Genomic DNA, 22,297 nt, shown 5'->3' on the forward strand with positions numbered 1-22,297 from the left:
AATTAACTGCCCCAAACCAGAAGTGGCGCTGTGGCTTAAGTGGTAGAGTGCTAGCCTCGAGCAAAAGCAGCTCAGGCACAGCACTCAGGCCCTGAACTCAAGCCCCAGGAGTCATTGTGATCCTGACCCCACCCTGCAAAGATTCAGCAAGTTGAGATAAAACCTAGAAATCTGCATTTTAAATCTTTATTAAGTTGATATAAATATATTTGTATTTTACTGTTGTGTTGGCATCAAAATACATATTCCAGGATGTCATGTTTGTACATTATCACAAAAATTAAGAACTGGCTATGGCACTGTCTGAACTATATAACTAAAAGTTCTAAGATTACCCTGTTTTAAAATTTCTTTTATTTCTTTAGATCTTCATGAAGCATTCCATCTTTACAGATCATAGTGCTCTATTAACAGATTCATGTGTTCTTTTCCCATCCCTTTTAATACAAAAAAAAACATTATTCAATTATTTTCATCAGACATTTCGCTAAGTACAGGATTCATAATATTGATATTATTAGATCAGTCACTGAAGTGGGTGACACAAATTTATCTTTGTTGTGCCAAATATCCACTCAGAAAACAAGCTGAATAACAGATGCCTCCAGGTGTATACAACAACCATAGTTTCTTCAAGTGAATGAGTCCTGTTGAACAGGTCAAACTGCTAGTCTACGTAAATAAACTGGAAAAGACTCGAGTATACAGCTGTACATGTCATCAGATGGCAAAGTTCATTCTACTAACAAGTTCTAGATGACTGCACATTTGTACAGTCCTCTGCTATCATTGCAAAAGTCCCTCTGATCAAAGTTGTAGTTTAGAATTTGAAACAATCGTGATGAGATAAAATATACCAGGGTAGCTTTTCTGTAGCAGAAAATAATATAGCCGTTTTTTTCCTCAAGCATTAAAGACAAGAAAAGTTGAAAATAAATATGCAAGCAAATAGTAAATTAGAAAAAATAGAAAAAAAATTCAAGTACAAAGCACAGCAGAGCCTATGACTACAGAAGATAAATTAGAAATACAAACGAGCACCGAAGCAGTAATTCCTTCTAAATAGCAGGAAACACATTTTCCAATACCATTATTTAGATCATTTCCTATTTGTCTGTTAACTTTGGAATTTAAACAACTATTCCATTTGTCAATTAAGAGATCTGACCAAATATACCAACAAATGTCTTAATCATTCTACCATGAAATAAATGATCAATTCCTTGTGAACTGAAGTCCTTAATGACTTTTAAGTTTTATATAAGCAGAAAAGCCCAAGAACCTTTTGTAGATTTGTTCAACTCCCTGCTGGTATTTCTGGAAGCCTTTAAAAGTGACATTCCTACCAATCACAATACATATTGTTAGTAATACCATTAGTGGCTACAAACAAACATTGAAGGCTCAGGTGTTAGGTTTGTCTGTCCAGGTTCTCTAAATTTTGGTTTGACTTCAGTACATCATCCCTTTATCCCTCCACAAAATTTATGAGGGGCAGAGTGGAGATAAATCTCCAGTTTATGAAAAAAATTAAGGTTTTTCTGAGTTGGATTAGAACCCTCAGTTAAAAGGAATGCCAAGCATAGTTGCCACTTCTTAAATTTTCACCAAACAAAAACTGAATTGTAGCTAAGTCATCTTTGAGAATGAACGGGATATGAGTGCACATGTTAAGACATGAGGCACTGATCATCCATAATGAAAAACATTAGTTCCTGCTTGCAATTGACCTGAAATGTGGTACCACGTCCACAGCAGCTTTGAAGGACTAGCAAAAGCCCACTGAAAGCACTTACATTTTACATTCAAAACTAATACATGGGACCCATTTTGTTCAATTTAAGTCAGTCCTCACATATTTGTAATTACTTCTGTATTTTTAAGAGACAGCTGCTGATAATTTAAGACATCCTAAAGACAGAACTGGGGTAAAGGATTTTTTTCTATATCTCAGACATTCTGAGTAACTTCTAAGAACTTAAAATTAGAATCTGTTCTTTAATATGAAACTCTTCCAATATGGCTTCTAACCATCTTAGCAATGTTCCTTAGGGACTGTAAGATGTACTAACAATGGAGTACGAACCCAAGCTAAAGTGTACAACTTGATTTTAACCAATGACACAAAAGTTAACAAGCACTATCTTAACCACTAACAGCAAGAAATACCTTTAATTCGCGACTCCCAATATTCTTAGCAGGGAAAACTCATTTCACAACCTTTAAAAGAATTGATTGATAATTTCTAAGAACTACATATACTTAAGGTATTAGAAAACATGTTTTCTTTTGTAAGGCATCAATGAGTAAATGAATAGAATGCATGTCCAGCAAAAGATGATTAACAGTATCATAGAACCGTTTATCTTTTCTTTTAAACGTTTTGAATTCCTGCTACTTTTGCCAGCTAAAATAAGGAAAGAATGCCTCTTGGCCTACATAACTATGGTATAAAAAACTAAGACATCTGAAGCTATTAGGCACATCAAAGGTACAGTTTATGGAGTTCAAGGTCCCTTGTGTAAGGGGTGTATGAGTTACCTGGCACACTGTACATATGGAACTGTAAAGATCATCTACTGAATTCAACTTTCACATTTTTAGTCAAACTGAAAGACTTATAGTAAATATTGAAACATACCATATCTTCAGTTACAACTGAACAAGTGTAACATTTTACCAGATAAAAAGCTGGAACTTAAGTATGAGAAACCTTCATATACTGTGCTAGTATTGGTCTCTTCTTTTTAGATGAAAGCCATCAATACTTTCAACACAGCAGTTTAGAAGATACACGTCCAAAACAGGTGACTTGGTTGAGGTCTATAATTTAGCAATTCAATGCCACTGGCATCATAGTGCTATGAGGAGCAGGTGTCTCTCCATGTTTTAGTCAGATTTGTCTTTCTTCTTTCCTGTTAAGGGCACTTTGTTGACAACAGCAGACCCAACCGCGGTCACGCCTCCGGCCACAGCAGACACGCCCCCTTTCACCAGCCCTATTCCCATGGAAGGCACAGTTGTCACAGCTGTTTTGGTTACCTCCAGACTCTTCCCACCAATCCAAGCCACTCCTCCAATGGTGGCACCCACGGCCCCCTTTGTAACACTGAAGATACCCCCAGTCACCCGGGACAACATGCCTGGCTGCTGCTCTGGGTGGCCTTTCATGGAACCTAAGGAGAGAAAACAGCATAACATAGTCAGATCTAAGTCTTTAAATCATGAAATAACCTCCTAGTCAGGAGGCTGCAGGTGATAAGGCCAACTGCACTGCCAGACACAAGTTGCTCATAATTAAGAGTACAGTCGTATTCATTTTTATGGCATCTTTGTCCAGTGCTAAGTCCTTTTTTTTTCCTTTTTTTTTGTGGGTCGTGGGGTTTGAACTCAGGCCTTGGATGCTGTCCTTGAGCTCTTTTGCTCAAGGTTAGCGCTCTACCACTTTGAGCTACAGCTTTACTTCCTGTTTTCTGGTCTCATGGTCTTTCCTGCCCAGGCTGGATTTGAACTGCAATCCTACGATCTCAGCTTTCTGAGTAGCTAGGATTACAGACCTGAGCCACCAACGTCCTGCTCTAGTCTTATTTTTTTAAGGCACGGTCTCACTCTATAGCCCAGGCTAGTTTTAAATTTGTATTCCTCCTGTCCCAAAGTGCTCCATTTATTGGCACACACCAGTGTGTGCCACTATACACAAGTCTAATGTGGTGGGCTGAGCTTGGAATTAAAAAAAAACAACAACACAAAAGCAACAAGTGTAATGCCAGACACTGATGGCTCAGGCCTGTAATCCTAGCTACTTGTAAGGCTGAGATCAGATGGTCTCAGTTCAAAGCCAGCTTGGGCAAAAAAGCCTTTGAGACTCTTATCTCCTCAATTAACTCCCCTCAACAAAAAGGCTGGAAGTGGAGCTGTGGCTTACATGTTGGGGCACTAGCCTTGAACAGCAAAGTTCAGGGACAGAGCCCAGGCCTTGAGTTCAATATACACAAGATGGGTAGCACAAATCTGCGTGTAACTTCAAACTCATAAAATGACTAGCAGAAAGATTTCATAAAGCTAGATTACACCAGATTTGAAAAGACACAGGCTTTTTCTCTGTAGCCTAATAATTTAGGGAGCAACAACATGTAAGCAATGAATGTTTTCTGAATTTTATGGGAAAATACCTGATAATTATACAATTTAGGTTTTACCCACTGAAAAAGTACAATTCCACACAAAGCCAGGTAATTTCAGTGTACATAGTCCAATTAGACTACCAAAGCAGAACGTTACTTACCATCAAGGGAGATTTAGGAGAGAAGAAAAAAACGCTGAAAAAGTGAGTTTTAACAAGGTACAAATTTTCATTGAAATAGTTTTTCTTGGAGGTTTTACATTCTGTCCTAAGTAGAAAAATCTTACTGACTAGTAAAAATCATGCACATGGATGGCTATTTTATTTATTTGGTATGGGGGGGGGGGTTTGAACCCTTGCTAGGCAGATGTGCTACCACTTGAGCCATACTTATTTTTACTTCTGGGTAGTCTATGATCCTAATATGCTTCACAAATAACTGAAATGACAGGTGCACATCACTCTGTGGAGCTGTTGGTTGAGATGGAGGTCTCCCTAACTTTTTGTCCCAGCTGGCCTCGAACCACAGTCTTCTCAAACTCCATCTCCTAGGTAACTGAGATTACAGGCAGGACCCAGGGTACCAATCTGCAATAGCTAATTTTTTTAAAGCCAATGTTTTTGTTAAAACTAATAAGATAATGTAAATGTTTAACTAACTGAAATTACTTAAGACACAGATGAGTATTTGATTATAAAATTATGATGGAAGGGGCTGGGAATGTGGCTTAGCGGTAGAGTGCTTGCCTGGCACGCATGAAGGCCTGGGTTCGGTCCCTCAGCATCACATACACAGAAAAAGCCGGAAGTGGCGCTGTGGCTCAAGTGGTACAGTGCTAGCCTCGAGCAAAAGGAAGCCAAGGACAGTGCTCAGGCCCTGAGCACTGAGTCCAAGCCCCATAAACTGGCAAGAAAAAAAAAATTATGATAGAAAAGATTTTCTAATTGGTAACTCTAGTAATCAAGGTCAAAAAACATGAAAAGGGTAAAAATCCTGATTTGAGGATAACAGATGAATACTTCAATAATATCTCAGTAAAAAAAAATCTTGCTTTGCCTGATGTGGTTCTCCTGTACTTAATGGAGACAATTTTTCTTAGTTAAGTAAAATAAATATTAATATAGTTATCTGTGCCCCATGTCAGCCGTCTGCTTTGCACTTTACCCGTATTTGCTTACAGAGGCATTCCTGAGGCTCGGTTCCCTTCCAGGACAATCATGCTCCTCAGTGGCCTTTGTCCCTTTCCTAACTTCTTCCCACAAAGTGCTTGTTCATTTTTTCATTGAGACTTAGTTTTTGTGGCCCTAAAAAAATAAGGCAAGGGGGCTGGGGATATAGCCTAGTGGCAACAGTGCCTGCCTCGGATACACGAGGCCCTAGGTTCGATTCCCCAGCACCACATATACAGAAAACGGCCAGAAGCGGCGCTGTGGCTCAAGTGGCAGAGTGCTAGCCTTGAGCGGGAAGAAGCCAGGGACAGTGCTCAGGCCCTGAGTCCAAGGCCCAGGACTGGCCAAAAAAAAAAAAATAATAAGGCAAGGAAATGCAGCCATGGTACTCAGTAGGCACTATGTTGAAAATGAACTGTGCAACTTGTAGGCAGGGACAGGAAGGAGAAACTGAGGGCAAAGCAAAGGAAGGGGAAAAAGAAATGGGGGTGGGAGGAACATATATATATGTGTATAGATGTATGTGTACATATATACATATATATGTATATATGTATGTATATTTGTGTTGGGCAAAGTGCATACCTGTAAATCAAAGTACTAGGATAGTGGAGGTAGAATGGAAAGTTCAAGGACAGCCTGGGCTATACATAAAATAAGACCCTATCTCAGAAAAAGAATATTTATTTGTAAAGAGTGTGCAATATATAACAAACATACAAATTAATATTTTTCTTTTTAAAAAAAAGAGCTAAGAGGTCTGAGAATGTGGCTTAGCAGTAGAGTGCTGGCCTAGCAGTAGAGTGCTGGCCTAGCATACATGAAGCCCTTGTTTCGATTCCTCAGCACCACATAAACAGAAAAAGCCAGAAGTGGTGCTGTGGCTCAAGTGGTAGAGTGTTAGTCTTGAGCAAAAGGAAGCCAGGGACAGTGCACAGGCTCTGAGTTCAAGCACCAGGACTGGCAAAAAAAAAAAAAAAAGAGCTAAGACAATAAATTTTAAGTTATTTGCCCACTAAACAAACTAAATTGGTACCACCATGCTAGGCAAATCCCCCACTTTCTCTTCAGGTCAATTTTTATTATGCTATTTTCCTAATAACTTCTTTTGAGCCTACCAGCATATGAAGCAACTTTCAGACAGTATATAACAAAACTGGGGGAAAAAACATAATACCTATTGTCAGGACTTTTTTTTTTTTTTTAGGGAAGAGTTGGACTTCTTTTTTTTTTTTCCTTTATTGTCAAAGTGAAGTACAGAGGGGTTACAGTTTCTTATGTAAGGCAATGAGTACATTTCTTGTTCAACTTGTTACCTCCTTCCTCATCTCCCCCCATCCCACTTCCCCTCTCCCCCTGTTGTCAGGACTTCTATCTCTACAATCAACATGAAATTTTCCACGGAGGTCATTTCTTGTAGAGCATTTCAAAAGCAAGCAAGAAGTGCCCGTAAGTCACTTGTGGTGGAGTGAAGGGACCTGGGGAGTAGTCTGTATTTCCAGGCTTTTTTGGAAGGAGACAAAAACAATCCAATGACTCATGGTATCATAAATTCCAAACTAAAAGAAACATGATTCAGAAAGACAAGCAGGCCTTAAGATTGTATATTAATATTGGAAGAAAGGACTCCCAACTGGTAGTGAATAGGAATTTAACAAAAACCAAAACAAAAACAAACAAACAAACAACTGGTTCTTGAATTAGGCTCATTTATTTTATGCAGGACATCAAAATTAAACAGAATTCATCCTTTCTCTGCCTTTCACTCTTTATGAATGAAATTACATTCTTGCTTGTGAAATTGTCTTCAAATATACCAATATACCTTGTATAGTAAAATTAAACTGTTCTTACAGTTCTCCAAGTTCCATGGTTCTTCCATGGTTCCTTATTAGAAGCTTAAAATATTCATCTTCAATTTTTTTGGGGGGGGGTCAGTTATGGGGCTTGAAGTCAGGGTCTGAGTACTGTCTCTGAGCTTTTTTGCACTACCACTTTGATACACAGCTCCATTTCTGGTTTTCCAGTGGTTAACTGGAGTTGAGTCTTGGACTTTCCTGCCTAGGCTGGCTTTAAATCGCAATCCTCAGATCTCAGCCCCCTGAGTAGCCAGGATTATAGGTGTGAGCCACCAGTGCCTAGCTCTTCAATTATTTTTGCAACATGTTTACTGACCGGGTAAATAGGCTAGAATTCCTTAAATTTAATTTTAAAAGAATCAGAGCTTTAAATCACTACAATCTATTTTCCTTCGTAAGTGTTAAATACACTTACCTTCTGGTGGTTCATCACTAAGGTAGGATGGGATTTCTTGCTGATTTTTATCTGCCTGATTCATGATTTCCTTAAAAAAAAAAAAACATATTTCATGTTAAGGTGAGACTGCTACTTTGCACACACTAAATCAAGACTTAAGTAGCTTTAATCAAATGAATAACGTTTTTGTTGTTGTTGTTGTTGTTTTTTGCCAGTCCTGGGCCTTGGACTCAGGGCTTGAGCACTGTCCCTGGCTTCCTTTTTGCTCAAGGCTAGCACTCTGCCACTTGAGCCACAGTGCCTCTTCTGGCCATTTTCTAGATATGTGGTGCTGGAGAATCGAACCCAGGGCTTCATGTATATGAGGCAAGCTCTCTTGCCACTAGGCCATATTCCCAGCCCTGAATAACGTTTTTAAACATCCACTACCACAGGACTAGTCATTCACCTTAAGGTGGCTGGGGCTAGCACTGGCTTTGTCCCCAAGCACCACAAAAAAAAAAAAAAAGAAGAAAAGAAAGAAAGAAAGAAAAGTAACTTTACATTTGAGGACTAGGGATGTAGTGCAGTATAACGTGTTTATTTACCATGCACAGAGCCCCTAGGTTTTGTTTTGTTTTGTTTTGTTTTTCTGTGCCAGTACTAGTGCTGGAAATCAGGGTCTGAGTGCTGTCCCTTAGCTTTTTCAGTTAAGGTTGGCATTCTACCATTTGAGCCACAGCTCCACTTCCGGTTTTCTGGTGGTTAATTGGAGATGAGTCTCAATAGACTTTCCTGTCTGGGCTGGCTTTGAACTGATATGCTCAGGTCCCAGCCTCCTAAGTAGCTAGGATTACAGGTATGAGCCACCAGCACCCGGCTCCAAAGTGGTTTTTATAATATGCTGTCTTGATCCGAAAACTACAGCTAGGATTCTAGCAGTAGATTAAACATTTCTTGGTAATACACTGTTAAAGCCTAAATTAATCATATGCAAACAACAGATATGGAAAAGGATACTATACTGACAATGTAACATTAACAAACAGTAATTAGGCTAATTAATATTTTAGATATATCAGGTGGGAAATGCCTGCCATTCTAGGGTATTTCTACATACATACACACAAATGCATATGGAATAATTATAATTTTCTACCATAAACATGTATTACTTTCATAAATATAGAAAAAATATTTTTAGGTCTTGGAAACTAATGATTTAAAAAATATTTCTTTTTGGTGATACTGGGAGTTTGAACTCAATGCCTTATGCTTGCTAGCCTTTTGATTTTAGTTTTTCAGATGGACCTTTCTTTCACCCTTTCTACCTGAAGCTGGTTTATACAGTAATCCTCCTTCCTATGAATCCTCCATGGCTAAGATTATAGGCACAATCATTTGTTAAGATGAGGTCTTACCTAACTGCCTACAATGGTCTAAAATCACAATCTACCCAATCTCTTCTACCCAAGTAGTGAAATTACACTTGTGAGCCACCATCAATTGTATTTTTAAAAAATTCACCTGGGGGCTGGGGATATAGCCTAGTGGCAAGAGTGCCTGCCTCGGATACACGAGGCCCTAGGTTCGATTCCCCAGCACCACATATACAGAAAACGGCCAGAAGCGGCGCTGTGGCTCAAGTGGCAGAGCGCTAGCCTTGAGCGGGAAGAAGCCAGGGACAGTGCTCAGGCCCTGAGTCCAAGGCCCAGTACTGGCCAAAAAAAAAAAAAAAACACTAAAATCCGAACAAACAGTACAAGAAATGTATCCAATGCCTAATGTATGAAACTGTAACCTCTCTGTACATCAGTTTGATAATAAAAATTTGAAAAAAAAAAAAAATTCACCTGGTCCCAGTTATGACAGGGACTATTACTGACTGTAGTAAGAAACACTGACAAATAGATTTATTTGTATTGCTACATCAGCTGTGCAATATTGTTAAAGATATTACCTACCAATCATATCACTGCACAGATGTGAAACACTACATATCATTTTCAGAGGCAATTATTCAGAACATGTTACTTCCTCTAAAAATTAATGCTTTCTTTGGGATTTCTGCCTTTTTCAACTTGAAAGACAGAAGGATATGGTATCTCTCTTCTCTCTTTGGCTTCCAGGAGGCTTGTATTTAAAATGCCAGCTTAACTAGGTAGGGTTTCTGTGGCTGCATAGTTGTGTTTATTTTCCACCTCCATATTCCCTTAAGATGTCTCCTTTGATTACTATTTTTTCTAGTTTGTAGTTTTAATATTTTATTCATATTTTAAATATTTTTTGAAAACACATAGGACAAAAAATTTGTATCCACACTAACATTAACCATCATTAGAAAGTATGCATGTCAAGCCAGGCACCGGTGGCTCATGACTGTAATCCTAGCTACTCAGGAGGCTGAGATCTGAGAATCGTGGTTTGACGCCAGCCTGGGCAGAAAAGTCCATGAGATTTTTATCTCCAATAAACTACTCAGAAAGAAAGGAAGGTGGAGGTGGCACTATGGCTCAAGTGGTAGAGTGCTAGCCTTGAGCACAAAGAGGCTCGGGGACAATGCCAAGGCCCTGACTGAGTTCAAGCCCAAAGACTGGCAAAAAATAAAAATAAAAATAAATTAGGTACATAAATCAATATCTGGCTGGAAGCTTTAGCTAGAAAAGGAGAAAAACACCAGGAAGGGGAGGAAGAAAACAAATTCTAAGCTATGTTTGTGCTTGATGAGTAGGTGGTGGTATCTAGTGGCTTCAAGAAGCCACAAGACAGACATGATGTATGTATTTTAATCCATAGTTACTTACAACACTTTATTTTTAAATCCACACAGCAAAAAGCAAAATGAGAAGTACATGGGAATTTTTTTTTTTTTTTAGATAACTAAATTTAAGGAATTTCACGGCTTCAAGGTACATTCTCAAGGACTAGAGGCATGGCGCAAGTGCTAGAGCATCTGGCTAGCAAGCACGAGGCTGAGCTCAAACCACAGTGCCACTACAGAGGGAAGAGGAAGGTACACTTCTAGACGTACTAATGCTCCCCTGCTAACCACATTCCCATTCCTACCAGGAATTCATTCTGCCCTCAAATTCTAAGTATTTCTGTAGAAGAGTCTGAAATGAAGGAAACTGGATATTACATAGAAATATTCATATTTCATGCCAGGCCAGGCATGTCCACATAGATTAGAGGACCTTGAAAGTCATAAAAGGCCATACATATTGGCTGTTGGTTTTTGTGTTTGGAATTACTGTACATCATTAGCCTCAATATTGCAAGGAGGTTATGTTCTTTTTCCTCTAGAACTCTTAAGATAGTAAGAGTTGTGTGAAATCCACAGCATTTTTTTCTCCCTGAATTCTGATTTATACTGTAAGATAGTTTTTAAAGTTTTTTACTAAAATACTTACCTGTAGTATCATTGGTACTTTTCATATACATAAACTATTCTTAACCTCTATACACGTACATGTACGTGTGTGTGACTATAGTACTTTACTACCAAAGAGAAATACTTTCTATAGAGTTGTCCCCTTATCTATAGGGATGCATTAGAATGCCTGAAACCAGACAGCACCAATCTCTACACATACTATGTTTTCTCTTACACTTACATGCATTCCAATGAGAAAGTTGTTTATATACTAGACACAGTAAGATACTGAACAACAGATTATTAGAACAACACATTACAATAAAAGTTATGTCAATGTGGTCTCTCAAAATCTTACTGTACTTTCACCTTTGTCACCTAAAGGAAGCATGACAGCTTCTCCTTGGCATATAATTGCCATCATCACTACTCTGAGATTTGAGACCATTATGGAAAAAAAAAAAAGAGGTACCTGAACACAAGCACTATAATCATCTAACAGCCCTGAGGGCCACTAAGTGGCAATAACAGGTCACAGGCAGCATGGAACAAAGAGGCAATTCACACCCCAGATGGGATGAAGTGCACACTACTTACAGCTGTTTATTTCTAGAATTTACCCTGTCATGTTATGTATGGCCTATGATTGCCCACAGGAATTTAAAACTGTGGAAAACAAAATTTGGGTGAGAGTGTTGCTACTATGTTGACACCGGTGGTTCATACCTATAATCCTAGCTGAGATCTGGGGCTTGAGGTTCAAAGCCAGCCTGTGCAAGACAGTCCATTAGACCCTTATCTCCAATAAAATCACCAAAAAGCTGAAAGTGGAGCTGTGGCTCAAGTGGTAGAGTGCTAGCCTTGGACAAAGAGAATCTAAGGGACAGAGCCCAGGTTCTGAGTTCAAGCTCTAGGACCTACATACACAAGTATACTACTGCTTTACCCTCCTGCTCATCACTAACACTACCTATTTCTCTTAAACTGAGTATTGTGAAAACAAACATATACCCAATTGCCTAAAAAATACCCTGCTGATAAAATTTTAAAGCATACAGATGGGAATTAGTACCAATGGACAGTCAAAATAACATTTTGAAAAAAGTTATTATTTTTGTCAGTTGTAAGGCTTAACTCAGGGCCTAGGCACAGTCCCTGAGCTTTTATGCTCAAGGCTAGAGTTCTACCACTTTGAGCCATAGCACCATTTCCAGTTTTCTAGAGGCTATTTGGAGATAAGAGTCTCATGGAGTTTCCTGCCTGGGATGGTTTTAAACTTCAGTCCTCAGATCTCAGTCCCCTGAGTTGCTAGGATTACAGGGGTGACTCACCAGTGACGGGCTAAAAATGTTAAATGGTAAGCAATATTATTAAATTCTGTACAAGCCATCTTGCCCTAAACTCATTGAGTCATTAGTTCAACATATATGTCAGGTATACTGCTTTGCACTTAAGATTTCATACACAGCCCTACTCTAAGCTAAAGTTCACAATTAGTAAGAATACCTTATCTCAATAAGTACAACTTTAGTCAATCATTTATTTAAGAACGTACAGGAACTGTTCTCTAGGAACTCCTAAGGCACTGAGCATGGACAATCACCTTTAGACCTGGGTAAAATTATGCGTTGTATGTTTTGTCTATAGGTCCTGATATGTGGACAAACTATACAATACAAACTAAAATTGCTTGTATGGTATTTTTAAGATATGTGCAATGTGAAAGACTTGTTTACCGTAACTGTATAGCATGACAGCAAATTCATCAGCAGTTACAGGGGAGGGGAGAAGAATAACTCATCCATCACAATAGCATCAAAGATAGCAGCTGGCAGATATATTGGGCAAATATTAATAACAACACTATTCCCAAGAGGGTAATTTATTCCAACAATAGAAATAAGTATACAAACCTCTCTTGGAAACCTCTGTTTTTTCAAGAGAAACCTAAAATTACTGATGAACCAATACTGTTTGTGGGTTTCAGCAACATCTAATATATAAATTTAAGCTTTTTGTGTGTGATGAAAACAGTCTGAAGACAGCATGCACATTTGCCTATGACTACCACCCCTTCTAAAGTTCCAAGGAAGTTCAATCAAACTAACACTTGGTATGAACTCAAGCACAAAACACAGAGTTTGCCTTCAAAGATGTTTCGAAATGTTATTAGTCAACAAGTTAATTTTCCTATTAAGAAGCTAAACCCTTCTATATGTGCTATATACAGGTACTTGCCACATCCTCACTTGGTTTCAGTTTCTTTCTTTCTTTACTAGTCCTGGGGCTTGAACTTAGGGCCTGGGTGCTGTCCCTGAGCCTTTTGGTGATCAAGGCTAGCACTCTACCACTTGAGCCGCAGCCCCACCTCCCACTTTTTCTGTGTAGCTTATTGGAAATAAGAGTCTCAGGTACTTTCCTGACCAGGCTGGCTTTGAACTGCAATCCTCTCAGCCTCCTGAGAGGGCTACAGGCATGGGCCACCAGTTGCCAGCTCTGTTTCAGTTTCTTTGCCAAAGTAACTAACTGTAAGGAGTTTCAAAAATATATTTAGGCAACAGAGCTCTAAAGCACACACAGCAAGAAGCAGTGTATGTTAAGACACTACCTTACTGTTTTTAGAAACATCTAGTTGACCAACTGCACTGAATATGCTGCTTGTAAAGATGGCCCTCCCGTTAAATCAACAGCAAACTACAAAAAAAGGCAAGAAAGGGAGAAAAAGTAATCTATCAGTGAAACTTGTAAGCGCACATGATGACAAATGACAGTATCAAAGGAAACATTACTTAGAATTAAAATGCCATTGAAGCTAGAACCAGTACATGAGTCCTCTTCACTAAATCATAAAATCTGCATTCCTCTTACATTGCTGGGTTCAGAAGAAGCATACAAAGACTCCCCTTTTTTGTAGTCCTGGGATTTAAACTCAGGACTTTTTGCATGTAATAAATGCTCTATCACTTGAACACCCCACCCCCCAGCCCTTTTGGATTTAGTTATTTCTCAGACTCTGGCACTTATTGTCTGGGCCAATCCGGGACCCCAATGCTACCTATATTATAGCCCCTGCTTAAGTTGCGATCATAAGGCACAGACTTGCCACACCCGGCTCATTTGTTAAGATGGAGGTCTGTAACTTTTGCCAGGGCTGGCCTTGAACTGAAATCCTCTCCAGTAGCTGAAAACACAGACTTGCACCACCATGCCCCACCCGAAGGCCCTCCTCTTCAGATGTGTATATTCCCAGTACCATCCCATCCGGAAGTAGGAAAGGAGCAACTATCCAATTACTGAAACAAAGAAAGGTCAAGATTTTCCTGGAATTTAAACTATTAAAAAAAACAAACAAACAAACAAACAACGGGCTGGGAATATGGCCTAGTGGTAAAGTGCTCGCCTTGTATACATGAAGCCCTGGGTTCGATTCCTCAGCACCACATATATAGAAAAAAGCCGGAAGTGGCGCTGTGGCTCAAGAGGTAGAGCGCTAGCCTTGAGCAAAAAGAAGCCAGGGACAGTGCTCAGGCCCTGAGTCCAAGCCCCAGAACTGGCAACCAAAACAAACCAAAAAACAAAAAAGGTCGAGTACAGGGATCTTAACACGAAAACCATTTAAACTTCTCCAACAAAACTTTCTATAAGTGGACAGTTGTTTTTTTTTTTTAAATCGAACTTGGTCTCTGGCACAGGGACCAAAACGCGAAAGTGAAAAGGCCAAAGAGGATGCGTGTGTGCTTGTGACACAGAAACACACCCACACCTGGGTGTGGTTATCAATATGGGGGGGGGGGGGGGGGAAGGGGTGGTGTCGTTGGGAACCTCCACACACCAGTGCCAGTCTAAAAGCTGAAACGACAGCCGCGTATGCAAATAATCGCGGATCATCCTTAACAGCTTTGGATCAGCGGTGTTCACGGAGGTGCAATAGAACCCTTAGGTGCCTGTAGCTTCCCGGCGCGGCCCCTTCCCCCCTCCATTGATCCCCTCCGGGCGTCTGCGAGGCTCTTTTTCCCCCTCCAGCCGAGGGAGTGACGTGGCCGGAGGGACAGAACCTGACCACGGGGCTGAGCTCCGCGCACCTCCCTCTTCCCTCCACTCCCACGACCCGGTGAGGAGAGGCGAGCCCATGGCTGGCCGGTGGAGGGGGGTCCCGGGGGAGGGTGGGGTGCGTGCTGCGCGTCCGCCCGCCCGCGGCGGCCCCGGTTCCCCTCTTCCCCCGTGGGAGGGCGGGAGGGGGGTCCCCGCGCTCGCAAGTGTGGGGCGGCCGTGGGAGCGCAGCCTCCCCGCTGGGGAGGGACCGCTGGAAACGGCCACGGGGGCGGCGGGGGTGGAGGGGGGAGGTCGGACATCCAGCCCAGCCTGGTGTACTTGAACCCGGCGGGGGACGTCGATCACCGGGTCAAGCAGCCAGGCATCCGCTGGCACCGACGCCCCCCACCCCCACCCCCGGCTCTTCCCCCGGGCCCCCCTCCCCGCCCACCCGAGCCTGACATCCCAAGGCGCTCGGGGTGGGGGGGGGGGGGAGAAGAAGGGAGGGACGACGACGATCGCGGCTCCTCAACCCAGCCAGGAGGAGAGGTGACCCCGCCGCCCAGCCTCCACCCGCCCCCCGACTTCGTCCCGCACCCCCTTTTTCCCGCTCAGTCCCCTCGCCCCACACACCCACAGGGAAGGCCCAGGCCGGGACCGTCGGGGCAGCGCCGCGAGCAAGTGAGGTGCAGGGGCGCTCACGAGCCGAGCCGAGGGCGACTAGGGCAGGAAGCCAGGCCGGCGCCCTCGCCCCCCAACACCCCCCACTCACCGCGGGGTCGGGGCCGGCGCCGGGAGGCCGAGACCGAGGCCGGGCTGAGGCGGCCTGGGAGGGAGGCAGCGGCGGCGGGGCACAGCCCCCGGGGCTCCTCTCGGATTGTGGGGGGCAGAAGACTCGGGCGGCGGCGGCGGCGGCGGCGGCAGCGGCGGTGGTGGCGGCGGTGGCGGGGACGGCGGCGGCGAAGGCGGCCTCCGGCTGCGGACGTGGCGCCCGGCGAGACCCGCCCCCTCCGCAGCCTCCTCAGCCCCCGCCTCCTCCCGCGGCTCCGGCGCCGACGCGCTCCCGCGCACGCGCACGCGCACCCGAGCCCACCCTCCCCTCCCTCGCGCGCCCACCCGTTTCTCCGGAGGCCCAGCCTCCCTCCCAGCAGCCCCTTCTCTCCCCTTCCCTCTCCTACTCCCTCCGGGGGTCTTCCCGCCCCTTTTCCCCCCACTGTCCAATCAGAGCCGAGCGAGGGGCGCCGCCGGGGAGACGTGTAAGCGGCGCCCCTCAAAGACCCGGATCTGGTGCTGTGGGTCGTCTGTCAGAGGTGTTTGGTGTTGTTTTTCTGGTTCGGCCGTCGAGTAACGGTCTTCGGAATTTGGAACCTCCTCCTGGGCCGCCGCCAGTTTCTCCTCGCTCGGTCTTCACCCGGGGAACCTCTCAGCCTTCCTCTCCCGTCGCTGCCTCCCGCAGGGTGGGGAGAGGCGGGGGCTCCCCGGGCCTGCTTGCAGCCGCGCGCGCACGTCGGGGCCTCTCCGCGCCCAGGGGACCAGGTGATGGGGGTGAGGTAGAGAGCTCGCTTGTTCGGATGCTTTGTTTGTTTTGGAGCCGCTCCTGGAGCTGGAACTCCAGGCTTGGGCGCTGTCCCTTGGGCTTTTTCTAAGGCTGGCGCTCCCAGCTTTCTGCAGGTTAATTGGAGAGGAGAGTCTCCTGGACGTTCCTGCCCCCGGCTGATTTCGAACCGTGACGATCCTCAGATCTGAGACTCCCGAGTAGCCGACGGCAGGCGTTAACCACGACGCCTGGTTTGTGTGTCGTTGTGCACTTGCAATTCGTGCAGAAGGAAGGAGTGACCTGGAAATTCCTGGCCTCCCCTCCTACCTAGGGCCTCCAGGTCTTCCCGCCCGGGTAGAGCTGTCCTGGCCGGGCCGCGAGAAGAGGGCGTTGCCCGTGGACGTGACTTGTCCAGCGCAGCCCTCACCTGAGATCCCAGGAGTGTTGCCTAGAGCTTCCATGACAGGGGTTTGGATTAGCAACCGCAGAAGGTGGGTTTAGGGGGTCCGAACAAGCTATATTGCACAAAGCCCGGCCTGACCCCAAATAAACGCTAGTCACTTTTCTTTTATCTTTTTCTACATCTGTAAAATGAAGATGAGACAAAATCCGCCCTGTGTTTTGTTTAGATCCAAAAATGGCAGGTGTGAATGGCTTTATATAAACTGGAATTTGACACAAATGTGGGATTCTCCCTTTCACATCAAATCAGCAAGTCAAAATAATACACAGGAGCAACAAAACAAAACAAAAACATGCCAAAACGTATGCATGAAGCAAAAAAAAAAGTCCTTATATAAATCTCTTTTTCCAAGTCAAGCCCTAGTGACTTGTGAATGATCTTGGCTTGTTGATGTTTAGGTTTTTGAGAATACTATGTAGCCTTACATGGCCTTGGACTCAGTGCACCTGCCTCCACCGCGTGCTGGGAATGAAGTACTGGAAACACAGCTCCTCCCATTTTAAGATTAGCTAGACAACAGCTTATTGTAGTTTGTCATCCAATTCATTTGTTATTAATTTTTTGTTAATGCTCTTGACACTTAACTGGAAAATACTTTGATTTCCCTTTCTTTGCCCCAGTAGTCTACTAGATTTTTTCCCCCTATGGTTAATAATAATATTTATTTAACACAAGCTGTTAGCCTATGTCATCTCATTTCTTTCAACAATGAGGCAAATAGGTCCTATATTTATACAAGAAAATTGAAACATGGAGAAATTAGGTAATTTAGCCCCTGCTCATTTGTTGAAGATCAGGCTCTGATTTAGTCTAACTCTAACAGCCAGTTTTGTTTTGTTTTGTTTTGTTTTTGGCCAGTCCTGGGGCTTGGACTCAGGGCCTGAGCACTGTCCCTGGCTTCTTCTTGCTCAAGGCTAGCACTCTGCCACTTGAGCCACAGCGCCACTTCTGGCCATTTTCTGTATAAGTGGTGCTGGGGAATCAAACCTAGGGCCTCATGTATACGAGGCAAGCACTCTTGCCATTAGGCCATATCCCCAGCCCCTAACAGCCAGTTTTTTAACCATGATATTCTGAGAGAAAGAAAGTTATCCCCTGATGTTTGTAAATGGCTAGCAGAGGCCATGGTGGTTGCTAGCCCCTTATGTGGCAGAGCTAGATTTGATGTTTGGTTGAACAGAAGTAATTTCAGAGAACATCAACAATCCACAATCATGATGGTCAGGACAAAAATAAGACTACTTCGCAGACTACTTCGCAATCATGTATGAATATTGACAAAATTTTGAGTCCAAGTCACCAAATGGAATGTACCAATTGAAAACAAATGAATACAATAGTTGTTACTTTGTCATGGGTTACAGAGTTGCTTATTCTAACCTTCCTTCTTTCCAAGTAAGATTTACCAAAATAACCTATCATAGAATTTCTCCTGCTTTCTGGGAGTATCTGAACTACAGTATAAAGTTCTACTTCTCTAAGCCTTCCATCAAAACACCTAACACACCAGGTGCTAGTGGCTCACACCTGTAATTCTAGTTACTTAGGAGACTGAGATCTTAGGATCATGGTTTAAAGTCAGCCCAGGCAGGAAAGGCCAGTGAGACTTGTATCTTCAGTTAACCAAGTGGTAGAATGCTAACATTGAACAAAACTCTCAGGGACAGCACCCAGTCCCTGAGTTCAAGTTCCAGGACCAGCACACACACACATACACACACTAGATACTGGTTGTGTTATTGATGTTCAAGGCCAGCCCGGGCAAAACGGTTTGTGAGCCTCTATCTCAACCAAGGACTGTGCATAGGAGCACATGCCTATCATCCCAGCACTTGTGGGACTGTAGTCTAGGCAAGCCATAAGTCAAGACCCTTTGTCAAAAATAACAAAAAAAGGGTAACAGAGTGGCTTAACAGAGTTCACCTTCCTGGCAAGCCCAAGGCCCTAAGTTCAGCCCCCAATACAATTTAAAGAAAGAAAAACTTAACACAAAGGTAGAAACTACCTTTCTACCACCTTGTTACTGAAATGCCCTGTGATTTCCCAAGATGGGTGTTCTCCCTTGCTCAACTTTGTCAGCCACAGGTAGTCCTGGTTGTCTTTGCCTAGAGAACAGTGACAGTTCTTTCTGGACATCTACCTCCATTTCTGTGCAGTGGAAAGCTTAAAGCCACCACCTCCAACCATAGGATTATCATACCCAAACTAGAAGGTTTCTTCATTTTTGTGGATTCTACATAGAGCATCTACTATACAAAGCTATATTTAAAAGATAACGAAAAGAACCAGTGTGGCGGAATATGTATGCAATCTCAGCAAACGGAAGGCTGAGGAAGCAGGATTGTGAATTCGAGGCTAGCCTGGGCTACATGTCGAGTGTGAGGCTAGACTTGGATATCTAGCAAGCTCCTTTAAAACTACAAACATTAGAGGCACAGGATGCTGAAATAACTGAACATCTTTGTTTTCTCTTCGTAGTGATGGGGATCAAACCTAAGTCCTTGAGCATGATAGTCAGGAGCTCTACCACTAAACTATATGCTCATAGCAGAGGATATCACTTTGGAGAAGAAAAAAAAAGACCTTTAACCCATCAACTCGCACCTTGTACCATGTGAGAATAATTCAAAGCAGATCATAGATCTAAATATAAAACTATTGAAAACAGAAGAAATATAAAACTTTGAAAGGTAACAGAAGAAAAATCTTGGTTATCTTGGTTGGGAAAAGATTTCTTGAGAAGCATACTTTCCATGAAAGAAAGTTATAAACCTACACAAAGTAAAATAAATAGAAACGAATATTATGTGAATGACACTGCTCAGAAAATGAAAACACAGCCAGGTTCCAGTGGCTCAAGTCTGTAATCCTAGCTCCTCAGGAGGCCAAGACCTGAGGATTGTGGTTCAAAGCCGGCCTGGAAAGTAGAGTGTGTATGAGACTCTTATCTCCAATTAACCAGCCCCCCCCCCCCCAAAAAAAAAGGCAGAAAGAAGGAAGAGAGAGGAAAAGAGAATGAAAACACAGCGAGGTAGCAGTGGCTCCTGCCTGTAAGCCTAGCTACTCTGGAGGCTGAGGTCCAGGGGATTGCTCTCATTGATAGCCTGAACAGCTGAGTGAAGAAGCCTCCAGGTTGGGTACAGTGACTCCACATGTAATCCTAGCAACTCCGGGAGGCAGAGATAAAGTGAATTGCAATTTGAGGCCACACCAGGCAAAGTTAGATCAAATCTCAACAAATAAGCAGGGTATGGTAGTAGGCACACATGATGCCAGCTATGTGGGAGGTGAAGGTAGGGGGACGGAGGTCTGATCTGGGCCAAGGCAAGAACACAGACCTTATCTGAAAAATAACGAAAGCAAAAAATAAAAAGCTAAGGGCACAGCTCACGTGACAGAGTACCTGCTTAGGAAGTAGGAAACTGAGTTCAAACTCTAGTACTGAAAACAAACAAGAACCTTCCAAATGATTACATTCCTCAATTGTTGCAGTCACTCCCATTCCTAGAAGCTATAGTCTTCCAGTGTGGGCCCCAGACATTTTTTATTTTTGCCAGTCCTGGGCCTTGGACTTAGGGCCTGAGCACTGTCCCTGGCTTCTTTTTGCTCAAGGCTAGCACTCTGCCACTTGAGCCACAGTGCCACTTCTGGCTGTTTTCTATATTTGTGGTGCTGGGGAATCGAACCCAGGGCTTCATGTATGTGAGGCAAGCACTCTTGCCACGAGGCCATATTCCCAGCTCCCCCAGACAGTTTTGAACAGAGTTGTTTGTTAAACCACAAGAGATAACCAGAGCAGCAGGGGTGTGGTAGAAGTGGTTCCATGTTCTTCTCACTTAACAATTATCATTTATTTAATTATTTCAATCATGCATGATTTAGATAACTCATTTAATCTGCCATCTTCTTTGCTATAAAGCCACTTTTAATCCTTCCCAACTATTCCTTCCTTGGGTATAGACATGATGAAACTTTGTAAATCTTTTCATTTTCATTTGCCCAACTTTCAATTAACCAAGTTACTCATTGAGATGAACACAGAGCTGTGGATTTCTGCGGTTATCAGTAGATTTCTTCATGACTGTTGCAAGGCTCAAATGGACTCAAAGTGGCTCTGCTTTGGCTAGCAAGGGCCCATTCATGTTGGCTTCTGAATCCTTTGAACATGACATGTGTAAGAAACTGAGTGGTTTTTTACTTACTGGCTTTAGTCTGTGTGTTTGCTGCCCCAGCCTGGAATCATCCATCCAATCAAGGACCTTTGAGTGGCAGGAAGTTGTCTACGTGGGGTTGAGGACAGTGTGGAATTTCAAAACAGCCAAGGAAGCTACCTCGGTAATTATTTCGAGAGACTCAAAATGAGGATTTCCCAAAAGAAGGAAAGAAAAGAATAGGGAGAAGGGAATGCGGAAGAAGAGGGAATTTAACATTTTAACTATAAAAAAATACATTTTTAAAACAAGTTTCTAAGTATAATACCCCAGAGAAAACAACTTTATGTTTTAAAATGGTAGGTACAGCACGGCATCCACCATCTTTTCATAGTTCTAATCTTACAGCCACAGTTGTCTTTTGTTTACAAATACAACAGAATTGGATAAAATCAAACATCTCAGATTGCTTACTGCTCAACATCAAGTCACATCATAGGCAGTTGAACTAAAATGCATAGATTGTGTCATTAAAAACTGATTAAAACTGACATTTATAACCAAGCACGGCAGCACTTGAGATACCAAGGCAGGGGGATAAGTTGGAGTCTGGCCTTGAGTTAGGCAAGGTGACATCTAAAAAAAAAATAAAAAAGGACCATTTGAAGAAAAAAAAAAGAATGCAAATAAGCATGCATTAGAAATCAGATTTACCTGTAAGAATTTTTTTCTAAAATGTAGTTATCACTAAAGCTCAACACTAAGTATGTAAAGTAGTGAAAAGTTTTCCTCTAGCTAGTCCCCTGGGTAAAGGCACTGCCACTGTTGGTCACTGAAGAGCAGAACTGTTATGTGAACTTGATTGTTCTACCAGATAGTGCACCTAAAGGCAGAGCTAGCAACTTATCTTAATTTATCTTAATGTAGGACAATCAGGATTTATACTAGTATTGGCCCAAATTTTTATTTTAATAGTAGTTTCTATAAATAGTTGTAGAGCTGTGTGACCCATATGGCTAAGAATAAGACAAATTAGGGGGTACTATTTTAGAAGTTTCATAGAATATATGACTGCTGGTGTCTGACTCACTTCCTTTAGCATACTCTTCGAAGTTCACCCACTTATGACATGTATCATGGAAGTAATTATAAAGTCAAATATTTGTGTAAGACAACACACATCCTATATATAAAATACTCTTCAAACAAATAA

At 42.6% G+C, this 22,297-nt stretch overlaps 1 protein-coding gene across 1 annotated transcript; it reads right to left on the reverse strand.

The window, feature by feature from the left end:
- Positions 1-164: 164 nt before the first annotated feature.
- Positions 165-15,958, reverse strand: Tmem263 (transmembrane protein 263). Its single transcript, XM_048356562.1, has 3 exons — positions 15,706-15,958; positions 7,568-7,637; positions 165-3,176 (listed from the first exon to the last, which is right to left on the reverse strand). The coding sequence occupies exons 2-3, from the start codon at positions 7,629-7,631 to the stop codon at positions 2,890-2,892; spliced, it is 351 nt and encodes a 116-aa protein (XP_048212519.1). The 5' UTR covers positions 7,632-7,637; positions 15,706-15,958; the 3' UTR covers positions 165-2,889.
- Positions 15,959-22,297: the final 6,339 nt, after the last annotated feature.

The sequence above is a fragment of the Perognathus longimembris genome, chromosome 1 (assembly GCF_023159225.1).
Source record: "Perognathus longimembris pacificus isolate PPM17 chromosome 1, ASM2315922v1, whole genome shotgun sequence".
Classification (NCBI taxonomy): domain Eukaryota; kingdom Metazoa; phylum Chordata; class Mammalia; order Rodentia; family Heteromyidae; genus Perognathus; species Perognathus longimembris.